This window comes from Mizuhopecten yessoensis, unplaced genomic scaffold (assembly GCF_002113885.1).
Source record: "Mizuhopecten yessoensis strain PY_sf001 unplaced genomic scaffold, ASM211388v2 scaffold716361, whole genome shotgun sequence".
Classification (NCBI taxonomy): domain Eukaryota; kingdom Metazoa; phylum Mollusca; class Bivalvia; order Pectinida; family Pectinidae; genus Mizuhopecten; species Mizuhopecten yessoensis.
In genome coordinates this window covers 456,447-481,910 of record NW_018480078.1, presented here as the reverse complement: position 1 = coordinate 481,910, position 25,464 = coordinate 456,447, and the positions used below count along the sequence as shown (strand labels likewise).

The 25,464-nt window shown below is 36.5% G+C and overlaps 1 protein-coding gene across 1 annotated transcript in view; it reads left to right on the top strand.

The window, feature by feature from the left end:
- Positions 1-25,464, top strand: part of LOC110443872 (transmembrane protein 5-like) — a 136,396-nt gene that overhangs the window by 93,521 nt on the left and 17,411 nt on the right. Inside the window, exon 3 of the mRNA XM_021488309.1 lies at positions 13,924-14,023. Within this exon, the coding sequence (XP_021343984.1) occupies positions 13,924-14,023 (100 nt within the window). The remainder of the gene's footprint in view (positions 1-13,923; positions 14,024-25,464) is intronic.

The window sequence follows — 25,464 nt, the reverse complement described above, 5'->3', positions numbered from 1 at the left end:
GCGCAAAATACATAGGTATTAGCAATTTCAAGTTTTTTTCATGAAAAGATCGATGATTCTGGCAGACCGCCATTTTGGACACAAGATAATCTCCCTTGGTACACAGAACTCAAAGACAAACGACGATCAACACATTTATTTATGTCAAACATCAATAAAAGATACAATTGATACATACTGTATTGTTACCTGAGTTTATGTGAAAAGTATTATTAAATAGGTAACTGTTAACAAAGAAAGTTTAGCCAAATTCCTATGCCAGATAATCGCCGAACGACTTATGTTTCGACATCTTGGTGCAGATAGATTGTCCACGCTTCTAGTATACACATATTTTTTTATAATCCCTTATCAGTCAAATCAGTCAGTAGTTATGACAATTCAGTAAGGCTTCGTAATTCACACCACGTGTTGGTGAGTGAAAAAAACAACAACACGGTTCGTCGATCGCGACTGCAAATCTATTTATTGTTAAGGGGTAATCACAGATATAGTGTTAGCTAATTACTGCATTGTAATTTGTATTGACTGTAGTGTTGAGAAGTGTCAATAATTTACGCTGAAGCATGCGATCCTACCTGGCCTATTGTGCAGGACCAGACAACGTCGGTGAAGTTATGCCCTCCGGTTAATTTATCTTTTCATTTCAGTAATAATTACCATAACTTTAGTATGCATATACAATACCTACACCCATCTTTGTAGCCCAAAAACAAAAGATTCAAATACCCCTACCTACCTACCGTGACGTAACCCATATCTTGACGACAGAGCCACGGAGTGATCTCCCTTCCTCTTCCTTTTATGGCGCCTGCTGCCTGCTGACGCCCGGAGCTAGCTCCATTTTAAAACTTTGTTTTGTCGGTTTGATTTGAGCGTCAACACAATTTATTGCGCAGTTTGTGTGCCTTAAACACATTTGCCCTTGTTAATTCAATTAATTATTGTTGAAAATTATTTTTGTGCCTTTTACGGCCGGTTATTTTACTCGACGTGTGCCGGTGGTGTGCCACGCGGTCCGCCATTATTGTGAGTTAATTTCCGACCTCTGTTTATTTCAGTGACGGTTGTTTGTTTCGGCAAACGTTATTTATTTTAACCGTTTTCTGATTTATATTACGGGTGAAATTCTTTCTATGTTGCGTACTTTGTACTATCGTATTTTATTATTTTTCCGGTATTTATCTGCTTGTAAATTTTTGTTTACTTTCGCTTTTGAGGGTATGTCTCTGTCGGGACAGCTACGAGGTAGAGCTCATGGGTGTTCCCATTTCTTCGTGGAACGGGACCCTCATGATGCTTGTCCCAGGTGTCGTCCTTGCAGTGAGGTTCGCCTTGTGAACTTTGTTCGCAGACTAAATCTCAGGACAAGGACCTCATTGTTCCAAAGCTACCCTCAACTTACCGTAAGAGAGATTCGTCTGTTTCTTCCGGTAAGCGAGGGAAGCAAAGAGGTAGGGGGTCATGCCACCAGCTCTCTGGGGTCTGGTGGTACTGTCTCTGTTCTTGTCTCAGGGGGTCTCACTTTGCCGAGTCCCTCTCGTGAGCAGGGGGTGGCCCTTCCTGTCCAGGAACTCCCTGGAGTAGGGGAGGGGCTAAATCTCAGGACAAGGACTTCATTGTTCCAAAGCTACCCTCAAGCTACCCGTAAGCTTTCGCGCTTGCCTTCGGGTAGGGACTACTGGCCGCCGGTCATTGACTCTGTGATCCCGGCATTCCAAGGTGGTGCTGTCGTTGGGGACAGTCTTGGTGCCGGGCCTGTTCTTTCGGGTTCAGGTCCTGGTGTGACTTCAGACTTTCTTTCGGGATTGTCTGTGTCTACCGGGATTAGTGACGCGCAGCTCACTAATCCCGTCACCAATGCTGGTCAGGCTTACCCTCCGGTCAGTTACCCTGACCCGGTCCTATTAGGTCCTGTCCTGAGTTTCATTCTTCCGGGAACCTGGGGGTTTCCCCCCAGGTGTTGGGTTTGCTGGACAGGGGGCCAGTTTCCGGCCTCCGTTTTCCCCTGGCTAAGGGTATAGGGGTGCCTGCGGGCAACCATCCTTGGGCCGCCCTTACCAGGATTGAATATAATAAATAATATTTTACATTGTGGTGTTGTATAGTAAATAATGTGTTACACGAACAAAATGAATATTAAATAATGTGTGACAAAATAAATCGGTGTGTATTTCATTATTTTGCAAATATCTCGATTCTTAGTGAGGTCCATAAGTGAATATTATGTTCTGTCTGACAAATTAGCATTGGAAATACTGGCCGTGGCCAGAAAATACGGTACAGCATCATCTATATTCCTTACTCAACCGAGCATACATTACAAAAATGGGTAATTTCACAGAATTGTCTCGATTAATCGACAGATGTTATTAGATAAACGAGACCAGAAATTACTCTCTTATCCTCTCCACACACCTCACGTTTAATCCATGACAGTAAACAGGACGTCAAATCTCTGACATTAATCTCAACATCAAATCTCTCATATCAATATCGGCATTAAATCTCGCATTATATTCATGCAGCTTCTGACATGAATCTCCTTGGAATCTCTGGGACATTATACAATATTATTTACATGAATGTTTATAGGGCAATAGTTGTTGGATATTTATGGCAGAGCATTCATCTATGATTGTTTGGTAATAACAATATACAAAATCACATAGCTGTCATTTAGTATCTTAACTATCTTTTGAAAAAAGGCAAAGCAGATATTTTATGAACATTGCTATCAGGAAAATTAGGTAAAAAAGAAAACTGATAGCTGCATATTTATCATTCGCTGTCACATATAAAATGGAGGCATAATTTGTACTTGGAAGTGAAAACTCTGTGGAATTACCAGGTTTGAGAATGTGAAAAATGGCATTTCTTCCAAAGTATTTTTCTAAGTTCAGAGAAGTTGGTTAACACCCCAATTTTGTTTTGTTACATCGTCGTTCATCAGAAAGTATTTTTCTATCCTGTAATAAAAAAATAATTGATGCTGTATAATCTGTATCCCTTGTTGTTGGATGGTTAATTAAGATCAATTATTAGTTAACAGTCAAAAGTTGTGAAAATCTCAATGTATTAAATGGTTGTAACAGAATATAGTGATGACAGTTCATATACCAGCTAGTTAAAACAGGAGATCAGAACAGTTGGTGGTCAGATTGTACAGGTTGTTTAGTATGGGTATCAGGACAAATTGGTGGTCAGATAAGACAGGTTTTTAATTAGTCGCGATATCAGGACAAATTGGTGGTCAGACTAGACAGGTTTTTAATTAGTCAGGATATCAGGACAAATTGGTGGTCAGACTAGACAGGTTTTTAATTAGTTCGTATATCATAACAGTTGTTGGTCAGACTAGACAGGTTTTTTAATTAGTTGGGGTATCATAACAATAGATGGTCAGACTAGACAGGTTTTTAATTATTCGGGATATCATGACAGTTGGTGGTCAGAATATACAGGTTTTTGATTAGTCAGGATATCAGGACAAATGATGGTCAGACTAGACAGGTTTTTATTTAGTCTGGAGAGCAGGATAACCATTGATCAGATTGGACCGGTTTTCGATCAAAAAGGATATCAAAACAATTGATGGTCAAATTAGACTGATAAATTCACTGTACTATTTTTTTTGTGATTATCTTTCATTCAAATGATCGGTTTTTAGGATTAGGATGCATGAACTAATCAAAATTTATTATTTGAATTTGATCTACAGATCAACTATCCTTGTGAAAATACCTGAAAATAAATGTCTCAAAATGTTTGACCTACAACACTTCTAAATCTTGGATGCAAACGTAAATAAAAAACAGCTTGTAAATCATACATAAAACCATCGCTCTCGCTTTGATGGAAATTTTGGATCTTTATGCCACACAAATAGTCAACCAAAAGAAATGCAGCTTAACACAAAGGGAAACCAAAGTCAGTGAAGCAGAAAAAGTAAGTCACAGTGACCTACATTAGATATATTGCTGTACATTGTTGTATTATACTCCTTTTTTTATGGTTGGAAAGACAGAAAAGCACCTAATCGTCCACCCAATATGTTGCGGGAGCATGAATATTTGCTTTCCTTTCTAGCAAAATTCAGTTTTAGTGGAAGAGTTTAAATTAAATTGGAAATTTTCGTAAAATATTTTCTTTGTTTTTTTCATTTGATGAATATTTCATTATGTAACTTTCTTGTAAAGCTGATTTGGAATTCATTTCTGTTTTTCTGGAGCTGAGCATATTTTGGTCCCAATCAAAGATAAAGTGCTCTGGAAGCTGTATATCACCAGAAGTTCTATTCCGAACTTCACTTCTTCAAGGAGTCGAGAAGATCAAGATTTATCAGGAATTCAGCTTGAGGATTGCGCTTTGAATATCCTGTCTAACAGATATCACTTTAAATTCTAATCTGGTAAAATTCAAGATTAATTTTTGTTTGTGACAAAGAAGGCAACACATTCGGATTCCATTGCAGAATATCAATTATAGCATTTTAAAGTGCACTCAAGTCAAATGTTTATTGATTTAACGCCTAACTGCTATCATTAGAAAATGGGGATGAAATTGAGAAATGTCTTGTCTTAAGCATTGCTGTATTGATGTCTTTCACTGAGATACTGCATTTTGTTTAAAGCTTGTATATCCATGAGTTTTCTTTGAATATTTGCTGTGTGAGAATGACATGAATATCTCTTTTGGGATTACATGATAACTGTCTCATAACTTAAATGTGTGTTATAAACTTTATTTCTCCTGAAATCTTATATATTTAGCAATGGGATTTGTGATTTACCAAATATGAATGACACTATATAGAATTGTTTTAAACTCCTTTTGTTGATGGAAAATGATATACTGTGACAATTTAAAAATGTCTGAAATGATCAATATTTTCTTGAATTTCGTGATAATTTGACCTATAACAACAGCTCAAGTAATTAGAAAATACTGACGCTTCATGATGGCTGATTATCCATTATTGTTATAAACAATACCTTTTTTTATATCAACAACGTACCTCAAGAAATGCTGAGTTAAATGTGATTTGGTTTGGTTTGTTTGTGTTTTACATCCAATTAACAGCTATGGTTATTTAAATTAGACAAGCCAGGTTTCAGTGGGGGAGAGGAAAGCCAAAGTACCTGGGGAAACCACATACATGCGGCCAGTACCTGGCACTGCCTCACGTAGGCCTCCTAGCCGCAAACCAGTGATGGAAGGCTCAAAGTGATCGTAGACAGTCAGACGTCATAACCAATCGGCCATCATGGCCCCCAAGTTATATGAGAGTGTTGACAAGGGTTTTCGTGACAGTGTAAATCAAGGGTTTACATTGTATGAAACGAATCATTTAGGTTCTCGAAATCAATAAGATAATTATACAAATAAAACATATCATTGATAAAAAAGATAAAAAAAAAAAAAGATTCAGTTGGTTGCATTTCAGCATCTTCCCTGAAGAATATTTTTTGGGGCAATCTGCCTTAATATCTGAGATGATTTGAGTCACACTGCGTTGTTTTGATAGTAGTGGAATATGTAGGGTCTGGCAATCACCATTAAATCGAAGATGTTGGTCATTAACATTTCTGTGATTAGAGAGTTTACCAATCATCTCATCTAATCTGGGTTCGAGATTTCGTGTGTGTTCGTTAATCTGTGGGCCAATCAGAGAAGATACCTACATTAAATTACGATTCACCTTGCGGTACGTTACACTTATTGCGTTTTTAGTTTAATTGGCTAATTTAATCAGTATTTTATTTTTCAAAAAGGCATATTATTTGACAGGAAGTGATTTAAAAGGAATTGATCACACTCATTATAATATCTCAATGGAAATCTTTTAAAAAATACATTTCTTTGGTTAGATTGACAATTTACAGATAGCTTAAACAGTTTTGGCATGTATAGATCGCAAATCTGAATTTTTCTAGCTTAAAACCTTGGCATTTATAGATGGCAAATCTGAATTTGCCTAGCATAAAAACTTTGCATGTATAGATGACAAATCTGAATTTTCCTAGCTTAAAACCTTGGCATTTATAGATGGCAAATCTGAATTTGCCTAGCATAAAAACTTCGCATGTATAGATGGCAAATCTGAATTTACCTAGCATTAAAACTTGGCATGTATAGATGGCAAATCTGAGTTTGCCTAGCATAAAAACTTGCCAGATCTGTCTGGTCTGTTGGATAAACTAGAGAATACCATCATGGCTTTCAATAAGACATTGCAGACATGCTTAGAGAGAGAAAGACTATACTGTTACAGTGGCAGATCCAGAGACCTATCTGGGGGGGTTTCCAAATTTCCTGGGGGGTTTCCATGTGGGGGGAAATTGAGGAAAATGGTGAAAATACATGATTTTTAAAGAAAATTATCAGCGTGGGGGGGGGGGTTTCCTGAAGCCCCAAAAAAACCTCTGGATCCGCCACTGTGTTACCTAGCTGTCTGTCACCACGTATGTGACTCGGCCAACAGATTCCAGCCGAGAGATTGAGAGATTGCTGAGTCGGTAGTGCGGTGATGGTAGAAAACACACAATATTGATTCAACTGTCTGGTTGGTGACATTTAACAAACACTAGCTCTTTATTTCAGACAGTTTTAACAAATCAGCAATGTGTGTCCATCGTCAGTTTCAAATAAGATAACAGGGTGGTTTTTTTTTTTTTTTTTAAATCATACAACAATATGAGAGAGTTTGGACCATTTTGTAAATATTGATGTTTCTCTGTGCTTCCTAAAATAGCCAGACAGAGATATAAATGGTTGTGTCCCATCATTGAATGTGTTCACTCCTGGACAGTCAAGACTGAATGTTTTATTGCTTGGACGTCTATGCCTGGTGGTTTAGTCTTGCATGTGCAGGCAGATAAATAGGACTGTTAAAATTCAGTCCACCGTTCTAAAGGATAGCAATCTCCTAATCCAGTCCGTCAATATAGGTAAAGGGCATCAGACCCGAGGAGATCGTCAAGTCCAGACGTTCCAAAGCTAACGAAATGTTTGTCATAGGGGACCAAGTCGTATTACAGCTAAATGGTAACTTGAGATATGACTGTGTTGGTTAGTTAATTATATTACTGTAAATCTACTTGTTTAAAAACAAATTTTAATGAGGAGATCTCATTAAATTATTGAAGGTGAATTAATTAATGAGCTGCTTTAACTCATTCACCCCTAAAGACACATTTGAACTCTTCCAATTTAAAGGTTGGAATAGTTCATTATAAAATTTCAGGGGTGAATGAGTTAAACATTTTTGATGAAGAATAATATAAAAAAAAAACATTAAAGTTTGAAGAAGATCTTGAATCTTGTTAATTCAAGCCATCATGGATCTTACAATTTAGGTATTAGACATTATACAAATATTTCTCTTAATGTAGGGATAATCATATATTTTAGTCAAGCTTAAGCTTTGCCCTCATAAAACATTATCAACCTATGAGAAACAAAAGAAATGATGTTTCCCTGCAGAAAGAGTAATAAATATTTTGTGCTGAAAAAGAAATAGATAAAAAATAATCACACAATAGTAGAGATGATAAGATTGACGCTCCATTGTTGTCCACTGCTTCCATCTTTCGGAACCAAGTTGTGGTGGGTCTTGCCGAATTTTCTAGAGAGGCTCCGAATAAGGGAAATATAATCAGGAAAACTTGAGCACATGAGAGCGGCATGTGACCAGTATCATCAAATCAGACCCTCTGTTGTAAAGTTGAGGTATAATTATATGTCCTAAACTCAAATCACATAATGTTATCACCAACTGTCCGAGAAAAATACGTACCCTTCTAACTGGGTATCTTTTGAAGTCATAAGATGGATGAACCACAACTGTTTTTGTGTGAACTAGCTAGAAGGATGACAAAAAGTCAAAGCCGGTGTATAATTGTCCTTGATTTTAATAGACACTGAAATTGTGTAGTTTGGAAAAAGCAATTGACGGGAATAGCAATTATATATAAGCAATATATAAATTTGGAACAGATACAGTTTATGAACTTTGTGAACTCTCTTATGTCATAAAGTATTAGAAGTGTGTAAATAGTTATATGTGGTACTGCCGTAGTATCACATTTATATGGCCTTTTAATGTTCATTTACAGCCGAGTAGACTGGAACAATTTAGCTGAGTAAAGTATCTTGCTCAAAGATACAACACAGAGCCGTGCCGTGACTCGAACCCGCAACCCTTCGGTCACGAGCCCGGCGTCCTACCGCTAGACTATGTACCTTTAATTGAAATGATGATATACCAAATACTCCATAATCATCAGAAACAAGGTAAATATTAAATTTAGATGCAAATTTTAATACATTTATATGATATGCTTACCATAATAGACCTTTTCTATCTGTAAAATGCTGGCTTTTTTTGTCAAAGAGCAATGACACCGCAAAAATTTCAACAGAGTATTTCTAAGGCCTGCGTAAGTTAAGGTCTAAGACTGAAAAAAGTCTCAAATATATTCTCCTGTGAATAGACATTAAAACACGTTTCTCTGTTCGAAACAGAAATTTTATGTCTACCATGTAATGAAGGTATACATTATTAAGCATGTGTCCAGGATGTATGGACCGATTCAATCATGCTGGGAAGCATTATCTCCGTGTTTCGTGATTAATATGATGCAGCAAATTTAACGTTCATTCTTGTTACTCCAACAAAAACACCTACAGCTTTGCACACCAGTTGGGTGGGTGTTTTTTTTTTTCGCTTCGTTATTCCTATTTCGGTCCTATTCTGGCGTTCGTAATTGGAGACGTTTTCAATAATTGAGATGAATGGTATGCCAGCGCTCCCTTGCATCCTGAACATCCAGTCAACTTTACCCATTCTACCAGCGTTTGATTCCGCACATTTATTGTTTTTTTGTCATAATAATATCTACATGTGTGGATATCAAATACCACTTGACATGCTTTTAAAATCCAATTGACAGGATGCATGCCTGAAACATGTATTTATATACTCCAATTGACAGGATGCATGCCTGAAACATGTATTATACTCCAGTTGGGATATTTAGAGAATGGGTTTAAAATACTTTTTTTGTGTAGTTATTCCAGTGTATATACTGTATACGTTTTACACCTGTAATTATTGACTTATATTTATGGACTAAATCCATCTTGTTTACTGAGCTTGGTACTTAGTTAGTCATATTGAGGGTGGCATGTTTCCAGGAAATCAGTTATTGTGAAAATTGCCAGTTCTTCATTCAATATGAATTAAAATCACTTGTCACTTAAAGTTCTGTTTTAACGATGAGCAATGCATTAAACAGAGTGAAATGGTTCTGAAATTCAGTCTGTTAGGGCAGGGTTATAGGTTATCATAGATTAACTGTCTGGAACGGCAGGGTTATAGGTTGTCATAGATTTACTGTCTGGAACGGCATGGTTATAGGTTGTCATAGATTAATTGTCTGGAACGGCATGGTTATATGTTGTCATAGATTAACTGTCTGTTAGGACAGGGTTATAGGTTATCATAGATTAACTGTCTGGAACGGCAGGGTTATAGGTTGTCATAGATTAACTGTCTGGAACGGCATGGTTATAGGTTATCATAGATTAACTGTCTGGAACGGCATGGTTACAGGTTATCATAGATTAACTGTCTGGAACGGCAGGGTTATAGGTTATCATAGATTAACTGTCTGGAACGACAGTGTTATAGGTTATCATAGATTAATTGTCTGTTTGGGCAGGGTTATTGGTTATCATAGATTTACTGTCTGGAACGGCAGGGTTATAGGTTATCATAGATTAATTGCCTGGAACGACATGGTATATAGGTCACTGTCTGGAAGGAGATATTAATTACCTGCAAGGACAGGGATTGTAGGTTCTCAGAGATAGGGTAAACAAGCCCTATTTCCTGCAAGGACAGAGTTAGGTCATGAAAGCTCCACTATGTCTGGAAAGACAGGGGGTTAGGTTACCAGAGCCCCACTTCCTGTAAGGACAGAGTTAGGTCACGAGAGCTCCAGTTCCTGTAAGGACAGAGTAAGGCCAGGAGAGCTCCACTATGTCTGGAAGGACAGGGTTATAGGGTAATCATGGAGCCGGGCCACTGCCTGGAAGGACAGCAGGGTAAGGTCACAAGAGCCCCACTCCGTCTGGAAGGATAGAGATAGGGTAAACGAGTCCCACTTTCTGTAAGGACAGAGTTGTGTCAGAAGAGCTCCACAGTGATGATGTCTGGAAGGACAGGGTTATAGGGTAATCGTGTAGCGCAACTACCTGGAAGGACCGCAGGGTTAGGTCACGAGAGCTCCACTCTGTCTGAGGGTCGGGGCTGGGGTAAGGGAGCTGGGTGACAGTGATGAAGTGCTTTTAGATTTGATACAATGATTATGTTACTTAGATGTCAGTCTGATGTATCTGTCTGGAGTCTGTAGAAGTAATTAAAATCTTACACAGGCTTCCATTGTTATTGCTTTTAAAACCTTTTTACAATAAAGACATGCAAGTTTGTTTGGCCGCATAGATTTAAGACCAACATTGATATTATTGGAAAAGTAATCAAACATACAAAGCAATATATTATTTCAGTTGGACAAAAATGTTTCCTGATATTTTAAAATGTGTAAGCTAAAAAAAATTTTTTTTATTTAAAACGCAATTTGACAGCTTATCAATGGTTTCAAAGCAGTGCTTACTTGAGACATTTAGCCTCTAATTCCGTATGAAAGGGGGTCTGGGGGAGGGGATATATTCAGAGCTCGAAATTTAAGTCTGGTTCTTGAAACCCCTGGAACCTCCAGAGATTATATGACACTTGCATACAGAAATATATGTGGTACTAATGTCATAATTATACCAGTTGAAATTACACTTGCTGACTTCCTTTCTCTAGCTCAAGGTCACATAACTTGTCCTGGACACGCTTAATCAGGTGTAGAATATGAGTTGTATGACAAAGGTCAATATTCCTTTTATTTGTGTGACAAATGAAACCATGCTTATACAAGTTGAACTGCTTTTCCTGTCTATTGACATTTTGAAGAATCTGACATTGATATTAATTTGGTTAATTGATAGATATATCCTGACAATCGCCCATTCAAGCCACTAGCTGTCGCATCATCTAAACAAATTGAACAGAAATCAGAAGTATCTAAAAAAGGAAACAAAATCAGTCCGCGAATAAAACTGCGAGGATCACTGTCGCTGCCCCTATTTGATTGGTGGGTTGACTCCTCTTCCAGTAATCATGGAACGTTAGGCTAACTGAAGCAAACATCAGTTTCTGTTTGAAATCTGTTTATTATACTTGTACGTGAGTGAATGTTTGATAATCAGTGAATCCTGTGCGACGTTGCAGACATTGGACACAAGTTCCTTTGCAATCCGTCTCTTTGTTGATCATGTTGTCTGTGGTTCTCAGTTATCGTACGGCGTAACTATTTAAATGAACATTTGATTGGTTGTCATGTTTCATATTTCACAGAGCCATCATGAAATTATGAAGATCACAATAGGATGCTTCAAGTTTTGTTGATTTTGGTTCCGCTGTTCTGCTCTCTTTGATTTTCCGTTATTTCATTGTGGTGATATCAATACAGCGACATTATTGAGCAGAAAAATTGTTGTTCAAGGCTTTTTTAAAACTCTGTGAGGTTTTTAAATTCTGGTCATCTCGCTAATGTACATGTCCAAAAAAAAATATGATATTGAGACATGCCTTTTTAAAAAGAATAAATTGGATTGATATATTGCCAATATACGTTGTAATTCTAAAATGTGTTCTTTGCAAAATATTTGCTTGTTTTGCAGTTATATCTGAAATAAATAATGTTTCTGATGATAGTTTGGTATCAAATTACATTTATAGGTTAACTTTTTATTTATCTCAACATTTGGAAATAATCATTTACATTCTCAGTAATTATGATTTAATTCTTATACAATTAACGGTATTTGTCATGTTTTGTAATTCATATTTAATTCCAAAACTTACGAGTGACAATGATGAACGGCTGCCTGTTAAATTATTGCTTAATGGAGGTCTAGTGATATATATGGCAGCCGACTTTGACTTATAACTTAATTGTTCATAAGCCGACGCAAAGCTTGGGTTTGTGATCTCCCATGAATAATTTCATCAATATCACAATGGAAAATACAATATACAATTTCGTTTTGACAAAATGATGCCATAAACTGTCTACATACACCACACCACACACTTAAGCCTGTGAAATGATTACACTGTACTTTGCGACTGATATAATATCTGTTTGATTAAAAAAAAGTGTTATTTTCAATATTGGTAATAAGAACGCCTGAATGCCAACACCATATTGTGGCATTAAGTCAATAGCTTGGCGCCAGACGCTTTTTGTTGACGCCAGATTTAAAATCCAAATCATAAAGTACAACAAAAGATGACAGAATTATTAAAAACCAATTTCCGTATTCCGGGGATATTTTGCAAGTTTGGGACCAGGCAGACAGATTCGGCCATACTATCTTAAGCTTTTGAGCAAGCAGGCTTCACACTTCAGTCAATACACTGTCACTGGCTGCCCATTTGTGTTCATTTAAATACAGAAACATCAATACCTCTTAAAGCAATCCAAATGCTTCTTGACAGCCAAATTTCTGTAAGAACATTATCAGAGTCAGTATGGGTTTTACTCTTCCTTCCTCTGTTGGCACACAAATTCTCATGGAACAATTACTTGTTTGCTGTTTGGGTGTTTTCACTAAATTGTCAGATTTTCAAAGTGGCGTTGCGTCAAGAGAGAGAGCTAGTGGATATTTCTGCAGTCCGTTTTTTATGTCTATTTCCCTTTCAAATGCTAATCTTTCCCACTACACCATCAAGGTGTGAAGAGTTTTTTCAATGGCAGACAATTTCTGGGATTAAAATCACTGTTGGGATTGTGACAGCATTCAAATGCTTTCCAAGCAAATTTTTTATCTAGAATAATAATCATTTTTTCTCACAATATTCTGTAAAAGAGTGAAACATGTTGGCATTCAACACTAATGTCTGGTTGTGTTAGCTGTCTTCGCATATTTTGTCTGTTTTGTTTTTTGTATTATCATAAGTGTTTATTTCAAACCTAAATAGTTAAGCTATACAGTAAACACTTTACACTTCATCATAGTTACTGGGACCATATTTATTTTTTGAGATACTGATACTGTGAATGTACTTACTTATAAGCATGCTCAAATTTGAACTCAATATTGAATTCTAACAGATTAGTGTATTATTGAATTGGTGTGCCCACAAAACAATATACAGAAACTAATTAGCAAAACAATAAAACAAGATTACATTAAAAAATTATATTTACATCTGTTTCCGAGGACAGAAGATGACTGGTTTGGGAATAGATATTGATTCAGACACAAATAAAGAGCGTGATGAGCTGTCATTATTTCTTTTTTTTTAATTCATATCTTTGCAAATGTTTCTTTTAAAGGGTGTAGAAAATAAAATGATTTACAAGATACAACATGTAGCATCTTGACTTTCATCACTTCTTGTTTAAACTAGCTTAAAAACAGAAACCAACTTCAATTGGTTATCTGTTTAACTTAATTGTTCTCAAAGACCACTGGAGAAAATAAAAATGTGAGGGGTTTCATGTTTCAACTACAGTGAAACCTTGTTACACCGTAATCGTTGGTAGTGATATATATATATCAAAGGATTTTCAAGAAGTTGTAGAGAAACAAAAAGAGGGTCCTGAACTATTTAACGACCGCAACTGAAATGGCAAACAAAATTGGTATAATATTGATATTTACTTTAATTATACTGTATTTAGAAATGTTCAATAACTTTTATTATATCGTTGATACATATTTATCTGTATTATATTCCTATTTGTTTAGATTAGTTCAAATACAATTCTGACCTAGTATTCGATCTTTCTGTCATTGCAGGCCTGTACTTATGGGAGCATATCTTTGATGGAGTACTAGAGCGAAGACTTCAAGGGATCTGGAGTTATGGGGAGAAAACAATTGGAAACATCAAGTTTAGGTAAGTGTCAACAGTAGTGCATGCAAGTGTGAACTTAACACAGATCCTTGGTGGGAAAAAATGCCCAATTCCTTGATTCAGCATCGATATTTCCAGAGAAGACCACCTTAATGAGCCAGGTGTATCCCAGGCCTGCTTCAAGGAGTTATCGTACTCTGCAAGAGAGAACTACTGTATCCCGGGAAACTTTCGCACCATCAAATATTCAACCTTTACCAGTGAAATCTATATGTTCACCCCGTGTTAATGTCATCCTTTGTGTGCTGTTACCACCTATGGTATGTTGGCCAATCATACTTGCTGTCATGATGTATTTGCCCTCATCGCAGAGGGCAGAAAAAAAGGTCGAAAGTTAAACTGTGGTGAAGATCTCCTAGTACATGCAAACAGTACGTATCGTCTTTGCCAGGGTACGTACACATTGTGGAGAATGCATGCACCTTCCTTTCACTAACCAGGTTTTCCTAAGCTGCAGCCTGGAGTTGGTGATTTCATGGTGTTCCCTTCTTCTGATTATGTTACCAAACACAGATATCTCCTCACAAAGCTGAGTAGAAGTCGGGAGGGGGGTTAAGCCTCTTGGCCCATTAAAATATGATGACTTTGTTATAGAGTAAAATGCAGCATTTCCTCTTGGTGTTTTGTCCTTTGTGCCTTTTTTTATTATGGTATGGGTTTGGCCGGCCGGCTGGCGTAAACTTTTGTTTGTCCAGCAATCTCCTCCTACATTTTTCGACCGATCTCTTTGAAACTTGGTATACATTATAAACATGATATGAAGTTGTGTCTCCCTTAAAAGAGTTTTGATTCAACAATTTTTGCAAAAGTTATTACCCTTTGGTTATTTCAGTATTTGATTTTTGTTTGGCAATCTCCTACATTTTTCAACGGATCTCTTTGAAACTTGGTATACATTTTAATCATGATATGGAGTTGTGTCTCCCTGAAGAGAATTTTGATTTGATGATTTTTGCAGAAGTTACTGCCCTTTGTTCATTTCAGTATTTGATTTTTTGTCCGGAGATTTTCTCCTACATTTTTTATAGCATGTCAGCTAACCACTCTTAGAATGATGCAGATCTTGTTTCAATGTAAGAAAGTATATATCACTATATGGCATTCGACGGGCGTATATTGTTCCGCCCCGCGGTACTCTTGTTCAGTTTCAGTTGCCTTCTACAGACTTTCTGATCTGTGTGACGATCAGTTATCTGGGGGGAGTAAGGGCAGGGTGCAGCATGGGGGTGGCGGACAGATCCATGGAGATGAGACATTCTGGACATAGATGATTTCTCAGGGATTATTATCTGGTCAGCGAGTCTTACTGACCCTGTTTTTGATGGCCTCCTTCATTTGTCCATCTCTTTTTGGGGATATACTTTTGAGGACTCTGAGCTCACGAGGCTTACTCTGAGGCTTCCATTCTTCGTTTCTGCTCTAAACCCAGTTTGACCTAACAGTTAACGGCCACAGAATAGAGAAGGGAGGCAAAAATCATCCTGGCAAAAAAAGTTATATAGTTCTTAACTCGCCTTTGCTTTGAATCTGCAGTTCAGCCTAATGCAATTAGGTTTACAATCTTTCCAGCCCAAGGTACATCATGTATATTGGTTTTACAGTAAAAACAACTAAATTTTGAACTTTACAATTCCAAATGATACCTCTGCCCTACTTAATTATCAGAGGCTATGTAATAAAGGGCACAAGATCAATGAAAGCTTAGGTACAATACCTAATCGTCTTATACAGACAATATTGCCTTCTTTTTTTAACCTTCAAATTCCTGCAGGATTTTTTATGGAATTCTAAGTAACTTATTTTTGGGACTTCAGGTGAGTTTTCAAAAATAGTTTTGACTTCTTCATGAAGTTTGGCGTAGGTGTTGGATATATACGTATGACATTTATTCAATCAGCATCTTTTGCATGTTCCAAAATTTCTATTTTTAGATTCTGTGATGAACTTTGACCTTTGTATTTGATTCTATATGACAGTATCCTGTATCGTTGATTAGTCTATATAGTATAACATATCAGATATTATGTCTATTAATTGATTTCTCCCGAGTCCTGATGAGTTCTCGATGACCTTTGCCTTGCCTTTAATGACCTTTGTGACCTTTTGAAGGAGTAGACATCCAAGGACATGTAGTTGACCCCTGTCTGCCACTCAAACTGACCGCAATCAGCCTCAGGTTGGTGCAGTGGGAAATTTTCGGACAATGACACTGTGGCCTTGAAGCTGTACTCTGAAATATATATACGAATATCCAGTGTCTGAATCTAAGACATGCAATAGATCATCTCGGATATATATGTAAAAGCTTGCTTACATGGATATATTGATTTATCTTCTCACCCATTTAGGTCTGTTGAACAGACCTATTACAAATTGAAAAAGATCCCATTGACGCTTAATTTGTCAGGATAAAAAAAAAAAAGTCTTATTTATTTATTCATGTTTACTTATATTGATTTCATTGCAAAATTAACGTCAAATTAAAAAAAAATCGTCCCAAAACTGCTAAAAATTATTCTGAATTAATGTTGCAAACAGATTTCTTTTTTACTTTTCCACATGCAGTTGTGCCGGTCTTCTAAACTTTTATGTCAATTATAAACATTCCAAACCTATTGCTGTATGATTTAATTATTCTCCTTTTTTTTTTACTTTTTGATTTTGATTAATTAGCCCAGGCAACAAATAATAAATATGCTATGTGGTTACCCAGTCTGTAGGAATTCCTTTGAAATATTTTGATCATCCACAAGGCCAATTCTTTAAGAATTGTGTGATTACCCTCCAACTCCAACTCAGGCTATACTTAGAACGTTGTGATAACCCAGACATTAGTTTGTGATTCCCAGGCAATACTTTAAACTTTAGGATTACCCAGCCAATCTTTTACACATTTTTATTACCCAGACAATCTTTTGCACATTTTGATTCCCCTGCCAATCTTTTACACATTGTGATTCCACTGCCAATCCTTTATAAACATTGAGATTCCCCTGTCAATCCTTTACAAATTGTGATTACACTGCCAATCCTTTACACATTGTGATTACACTGCCAATCCTTTATAAACATTGAGATTACCCTGTCAATCCTTTACACATTTTGATTACCCTGCCAATCCTTTACACATTTTGATTACCCTGCCAATCCTTTACACATTGTGATTACACTGCCAATCCTTTATAAACATTGTGATTACCCTGCCAATCCTTTATAAACATTGAGATTACCCTGCCAATCCTTTCCACATTGTGATTACCCAGCCAATCCTTTATTAACATTGTGATTACCCAGCCACTCCTTTATAAACATAAACATTGTGATTACCCAGCCAATCCTTTATAAACATCATGATTATCCAGCCAATCCTTAGATATAAACATCATGATTACCCAGCCAATCACACTTTGAATACCCAGCCAATCCTTTACACACTTTGAATACCCAGCCTTAGTCCATTATGAATATTATGATTACCCAGCCAATCCTTCATAAACATCATGATTACCCACACAGTCTTCATAAACATCATGATTACCCAGCCAATCCTTAAATATAAACATCATGATTACCCAGCCAATCCTTAAATATAAACATTATGATTACCCAGCCAATCCTTTACACACTTTGGGATTACCCAGCCAATCCGTTATAACCTTTGTTATGCCTGCTTGTGAATGTCTTTGAGTATTCCATTTGCTGTTCTAAAGTAACCAATAATCACAGGTTCTGTCAAGTATATGTGGAAAAAAAGATAAATTGATTGACAGTTTAATTACAATTCCTGTGCCAAGGACAGATAGGATATCTGCTCACAGAGAAAGCATATCATTACTTTCCCTTCATTGGATAGGCAGCTATCGGAGTATATTATCTGCTAGCATTCTGATGGGTACATATTTTCTTCTTTAAATGTTTCTTAGAATTACTCGTCTATATGAGTAGGTATCTGCCTGTGTTACTGCATTCTAAATTGTCTTTGCTATTATAAATATACAAACATAGACCCATCAGACGCTGATTCCCAGTATAGAGTTATGTCCCCTTGAATATATAACACCCACATTAATGCTAATGGAATATACTTTGTTTGCCGTTAGTACTAGCAGTTCCCATATATTAACACGAAAGGCATGTTTGTGTAGTTGATCCTCTTCATCCTCGTTAACTGTGCGCTGATGGCTTCTTTGTCTTCAGCATATCTTTAATGTGGACCACCATTAATTAATTTAAGGATCCCTGTCCCACTGCACTGTGGTATTTCCTATATACAGTTACCTCCCCTTAACTTCTGTTTAAATATAACTGTAGCACAGTTTCAGGGAAAACCCTAAATTTGAGAGGAGAGGGCCGTTTCAGCAATTTTAAGTCAATATCAAAATTAAGAGGGGCCATTCTTTGTAATATTTAACAAAAATTGGAACATGGAGGGGCCAATTACAGTTTTGAGGGGTCAATGGCCCAATACAAAATGGCCCCCTCCAGGATTATCCCTGCAGTTTTGCCATGCTACTCCCATTGACCAGGTGGCTAAATTAGTGAGAGCGATCGTATAACAATCTGAAGTTCAGACTTCGAATCCCTGACTCAGAACACAGTGGTTGATCTATATTTTGTTTATTTCATATCTGTTATTTCTCATAAAAGTACCACAAGATAGGGTATTCTATTCAGAAATGACTTATCATATCTATAGTCATGCCAAAAAGAACCTGCTTCCAATACTTGGTTACAGTTTCTGGCAGTGGTACGGGGAGCCTTAAAAAGTGACTCCATGCATTTTGATGTCAGCTTCACTAGGAATCTTGGGACCTCCATACGGAGCCTTAAACAAATTGTACAGTGTTGATGGTGTTTAACCCTTATGCAGCCTGTACAGTGTTGTTGATGTTTAACTCTTATGCAGCCTGTACAGTGTTGATGATGTTTAACTCTTATGCAGCCTGTTCAGTGCTGATGATGTTAGACTCTTATGCAGCCTGTACAGTGTTTATGATGTTAGACTCTTATGCAGCCTGTACAGTGTTTATGATGTTAGACTCTTATGCAGCCTGTACAGTGTTTATGATGTTAGACTCTTATGCAGCCTGTTCAATGTTGATGATGTTAGACTCTTATGCAGCCTGCTCAGTGTTGATGGTGTTTAACCCTTATGCAGCCTGTACAGTGTTGATGATGTTAGGCTCTTATGCAGCCTGTACAGTGTTGATGATGTTAGACTCTTATGCAGCCTGTTCAGTGTTGATGGTGTTTAACCCTTATGCAGCCTGTTCAGTGTTGATGATGTTAGACTCTTATGCAGCCTGTTCAGTGTTGATGGTGGTTAACTCTTATGCAGCCGGTGCAGTGTTGATGATGTTAGAATCTTATGCAGCCTGTACAGGGTTGATGATGTTAGACTCATATGCAGCCTGTTCAGTGTAGATGATGTTAGACTCTTGTGCAGCCTGTACAGTGTTTATGATGTTAGACTCTTATGCGGCCTGTACAGTGTTGATGATGTTTGACTCTTATGCAGCCTGTACAGTGTTGATGATGTTAAACTCTTATGCAGCCCATGTCAAATTAAATGATATTCATTTATTGGAGAAATAATGAAGTACAGAATATGCAGTTAAAAAACTAATGAAAATGAAATCTGTAAGAGAAATATTCAGGCAGTTACCACTTTTGTTCTAAAAAAAACCCACCTTAGACATTTGTTACATGGTCTAGAGTAATTTAATGAGTGATATTTGTGATCCAGTTAATTGGTTAGTAATTAAGGAAGAGAGTGCAGGTATTTCCAAAATGTCATGTAAGCATTTTTGCTCCTGTCCCTCGATCTGCCAGTGAGTACGGGTAAAAGCAGTATTCTATGGCTATTTTATACTAATGCTTGCAGGTATTTGGAACCTGTAGCTAATTCAAAGTTGATGAAACCTATTAATAGCTCGGCTGTTGGCTAATTTGAGTCCAATCTTAGAACGATATTGAAAAGTTCATGCATCAGAAGTTCAGGAACCAGCATGATGGAAATCTGCACTCTTCCTGGTACGAGGCAACACATTAAGGCTACAGGGTATTTGAAAAGAATTCTTTTTCTTCTTCTAATCTTTGAAATTTTATTGAAATTTTATTCAACAATGAGGGTTGTGATGGTTTATTTTTTACTAGGAAGATTGATTATTCAACTCCCTGCATGAATTCATATTTCCTGTGAAATTTTCCATTGCTAAATTGCTTATACATTCAGTACCGGTATAATGTAATTGTTATCGGGACCTGAAATGTTTCTAAACCTCAAAAACTAACTTTTGATCAAACAACTTCCTGGAACTTGAATCAATTTGATTTGCTGAGTTTAAACGGATAGTGATTTTGTCAAATGATAAATTTAAAACAGGACTTTTCAATTTTGGTACACGTACAATGTACTTGTTTACTGTTTACTATTGTACTGGATATATAATTTCTCATTATGTTTTAGTGTGGTACAGCAATGAAACAATTTACTGTGGAAAATTTGCTGCCTGCAATTATGGATCTTAAAATTAAGTAGGTTGTGTGAGGGGGAAAAAACAGACAAACTCATGTTTCCCCTTTTCATTTTAAATATTCATTTAATTGATATTAAGGAATTATTTAAGTCTAGAATCAAATAACAGAAAAAAGTTGGAAAATAATACTTTTCAAAGGAAATTCTCGGACTAAAATGGTAACAGGTTGGGTGTCTTGAAGCAAAGAAATCCCCCCCCCCTAAACCCACTTCTGCCATAATACCATAATAGATTTCATCTCCGAATTCAACACTTACATCAGCAACCATTTGTCAGTTACGTAGTATTCAAGGCCACGATTCCCATGAAGGCTTAAAATTCCCTGTAATCAACAAGCAAATTTATATCCCGATCCATTCTAATTTAACTTCTAAATTTCAAATAATTCCAGCTTAATGAAAGTATAACAAGAGGTTTTTCCCAATGAATTGCACATTCTGTTGCACAATAATAATAAAAAGGCTTTTTAGTGTGCCAGTTTGAGACTTATGGTGGGGTATTATAGAATAAGAATAAAAAAGTGTTTTAGTATGTCATTTTGAGATTTATAGTTGGGTATTATAGTTACGCAGTAAGCTATTTTTTTATAGGGAGAGTGTGTGTAGTTCAGTTGATTGGTGGGTCTGATCTTGAAATCTTAAAGAGAAAGTTGGCACCAACTTTATATATGTGTCCTTGATTTTGTGATGATAATATTTACGTGCTGAACGAGAGCTGTGTTTAAATGAATTCGGCGATTCTTAAACCCTGTTGGAGTGAGAGTTTGAAACACAGCTTAATCTAAGGAAATCCTCTATATCCGCCATTATTATCCCTCGCAACAAGAGTTCGAGGGGATATAGAATATGTACGTACATATGTTACACTCTTTGTCATCGCTCTAGCGACTTCATTTCTCAACGGAATTTCATGCAACTTCATACAAGTGTTGATATGTCAATACCTTGAACTAGTTTGCGTTTTGAGTTACTGCGTTGAAGGTCAAGGTCACTGTTACTATTTTTGTCATCACATTTAAGTGACTTCATTCCTCAACAGAATTTCATTTAACTTAAATACAAGTGTTTGGTATGGCAATGCCTTGAATAAATTCGCATTTCAGGTTTCTACGTTGAAGGTCAAGGCCACTGTTACTATTTTTAGAAAAACTTTGTCATCTCTCTAGCCACTTCATTCCTCAACGGAATTTCATGAAATTCCAGGTGCAAAAACATCTCACAAAAAAGTGACGATAGGGGAAGGAGCTTATATGGACCCTGAACATTTACTTGAAACAGGGGAGGAGCTAAAGTCTATATGTTTACCTGTAATAATTACCCAAGGGGGGCTACTCGCATAAAATGGGTACTCATGGTCTCATAGATTGAATTATCTGCCCAAGTACCATTTCTCTCTACTGTATAACCTGCTCTATTTGAACCGAACAAATCAAGTGCTGATTGGTTCATTCAATCAATGAACAGTTGTTTAAACAAGCATTCTTGATTTAAACAGACATACACATCCAACAGTTTGTAGAATTGTTTTCCATTTTCACGAAAGCAATGTTGTGGAGAAGTGACACATCTTGGCAAGGAATATCTCCATTAGGGATAAAAAAAATGTCAGCCAATTAAAATGGCAGAAAAGGTAGACTTGGCCTGTCCTATTCTTGAAGCAAAGCCATTGGGGAAAGTAGAAAAATTTCAGCAAGCAGTCCAGTCTACTGGTCTTTCCCATATTTAAATTTGTACTACAGGGGGTGAGGGATATAGTTAAGTAAAGCATTTATGTTTTCCAGAATGACCATCATTAAAAGACTGTGATCTTTAGCAAGAAAGAGCTTTATCACGTATTGGCGAAATATGTTGATATCAGCATTGTGTGGAGTGGACTTTCTATTTCCTTCCCAAATAATGTATTTTTAATTAGCTAATCCAACATCAAACACCTGATAGATCTTCTGTTAAAATCACATCCATCACTTTTATGTTTCACAGAACTGACAAGACAGCTCACTGAAGCTGATGGAAGATTGCTGGAACTCTCCTGATGATGGAGATTAAATTAATACAGATGATTTTATTATCAACAGATTTTGCAATTCTATTTTTCTCTCTAAATCCTTTATCTTATCTAGGATTTGAATGGTTAGTCATAAAGCTGGCTATTGCTCTCTGCCTTTTAGGTCACCTGAGCTTTAGCTCAAGTGACCTATTGCTATCCGTCTTCGTGCGTCGTGCGTCGTCCGTTAACATTTTACATTTTCAACTAAAGCTGAAATACTGCCAAAGGGATTTCATTAATATTTCATGGGAAGGTTACTGACATATCCTTGACCAAGTTTTGTTATTTTTCGGGTCGATCAGAAATCCAATATGGCCGCCACGGCCGCCATTTTGAAAAACTATTTCAAAGTCAAAGTCAAATTCTGCTGGGCCGATTGAACTGAAACTTGGTAGGAATGATCGACTCATGGTCCTGACTCAAATTGTTACATATTTCAACAACAAAGATACTGTAGGACTCAGGTGACCGTTAAGGCCCATGGGCCTCTTGTTTTGATCATTTTACCTTTTAGGAACCATATGATGTATCTTAAGCTTATAATGCCAGCTGGTAACAAGCACACTCTTACTAGTTTAACACATTTCATAATTGTCCCCTCTAGATATTTAGCCCTTCATAAGAATTTTGTTATGATTTTCAAAATAAATATTATATTTGCCCTAGTAAGTACACCATGCCATTTCCTGATCCAAATGCCCCGCCGCCATCCTCTCACCATCTTTTACCACCTTACATAATGAAAAATGTCTATTATTCTAATTTGTTAGGCTTTTGGAAGGCTCTGCTAAATTTCTTATTTTCTGAATTGTTAAGTTGCTAGTGCTGTTCTTAGGTAAAATTCATTAATTATGTTTCTTAAAATTGTACACTGACTGTTTAGATTATCCAACAAATATCATGATTTAAGTCAGTCACTGTTGTTGGTGTAAATTGTAAACATATATAAGTTCAAAAGAACTGTGATATTCTATCCTCGGAGATGATTATTTGTAAGTACATATATCACATTGAACTTTTTCTCAAAAAATTTCGTACATGAAGAGGAAATAAAATATTTCATTATCTCTGTCCTAGGCTTAATTAAAACCTTTGACATTTGTGAGTTTGTAGAATGGCAGTATATTGGTACAGCCGACCTTTAAGCTATCAGAAAAGTCCATCTGTTTACGTAAAAAACTTCAAAGGAAATGATTAGTGATATCAGTTTTAGAAATGAAGACAATTGCAAAGATGCCATCTTTACAATGGTTTGATGTGAAGTATACTACGATTGATGTTTTGTACGGTAATTTAGGGTCCTTAGATAAGAACATACAGTATTGAAGTTGGTTGATGATATTGAAGACATGCTTGTGTCATATGTCTTTTCAAAACAGGGTTTAATATCAGGAAAAGAAGAAATTTGTTTTTCTGATTGCTAATTGAACAGACAACATTCATTTATCTCCTTGTTCAGTGCCTGTTACAGATACTTTTTGAAATATTTTTTTGATTTGAATGTTTGATTTGGGTGCTTGCATGCATAATCTGTCGCCCAACAGCCCCCATGGCCGTTGACCAATACATTCAAGAAGAATGCACAAAAACTGTACGTCATGATCTCATCTGAGTGACAATAGAATATTACTCTTTGTAGAAATTGTAAGGCTCTGCCCTTCCTCCGTCTTGGTCTCACTGAGGAAGGTTGTGTTGAGTTAAGAATATGTCATGACCGTTTTAAATGATTACATCAGTGATAGTTCATATAATTTTCCACCTGGCGAGATTTAAACAGATGCTGATCGACCTCTCAACTGGTTTAATTTAAAATATTGTTTTATTTCCTCTTGGCACAGAACATATGGTCCATTTATTCACGAAAAATTTTTTCTTGCGCAACCATCCATTCTGTGACCAAACCAGCGTTCTTGTAACTCATTGAAATTAAGCAACACATTCTTAACTCATTGACCCCTGAAATTTCATAATGAACTATTTCAACCTTTGAATTGGAAGAGTTCACATGTGTCTTCAGGGGTGGATGATTTAAAGTAAGGTCTATATATATATATAGACATTCAAAATGGAATTCTGGTTAAGTCTCTCTGAAAACTCTGCCATTTAATCATTGAAAGAATGTCAAGTTTGAATAAATTGATCACAAGATCAAGAAATTGTCTTTGAGCACAGAATTTGAATTTTAGCTTAGAATGGTTTCATGAATATGGGCGGGGCAGGGTTTAGCAGTCAACAGGAAAAATTGATTGTATGTTCAGTCCTACGACAATGAAGTGAGCTCGAGATTTTCTGAAGGTAATAGTGTTTCCCCTGAAGTTAACATGAAATAGAAAAGAGTCATTAACTGTAGGTGGCCATGAAAATTCCAAACTACATGTATATGGTAACATTCTAGGAATTTTGACGTGTAATCTTTTTAGTATTTATGATACGCAATTTAGGGACATGAATACTCTAATTTTATATAACCTACGATTGAAATGATATCGTGAATTTTGCAAGTCCAAAAGTCTAGTTAGGTGGATCATTAGCCCTGGCTGATATATACTAGTTTTCGAACTTAGCAGACTATAAGTAGTTTCAGGGAACTGTGTCATCATACAGGTTTATGATCCGACAGATTAATGGTTCGTAACGTACAAAATCAGCTTAGTAAACAACGTACTTGAAAAACCGGCTGATCCTTTCGCAAATGGCTATAGAAAATAGCAATGTTTAAGTACAGTTGCCGTCCACATTGTTTTAATGATTGTTTTCTGCTTTATAGGACATCCAGAAATAGATAGGATCTTTGGCTGATACAATAGCAACCTGCTGCCTTATCTTTAATCTCCCTGG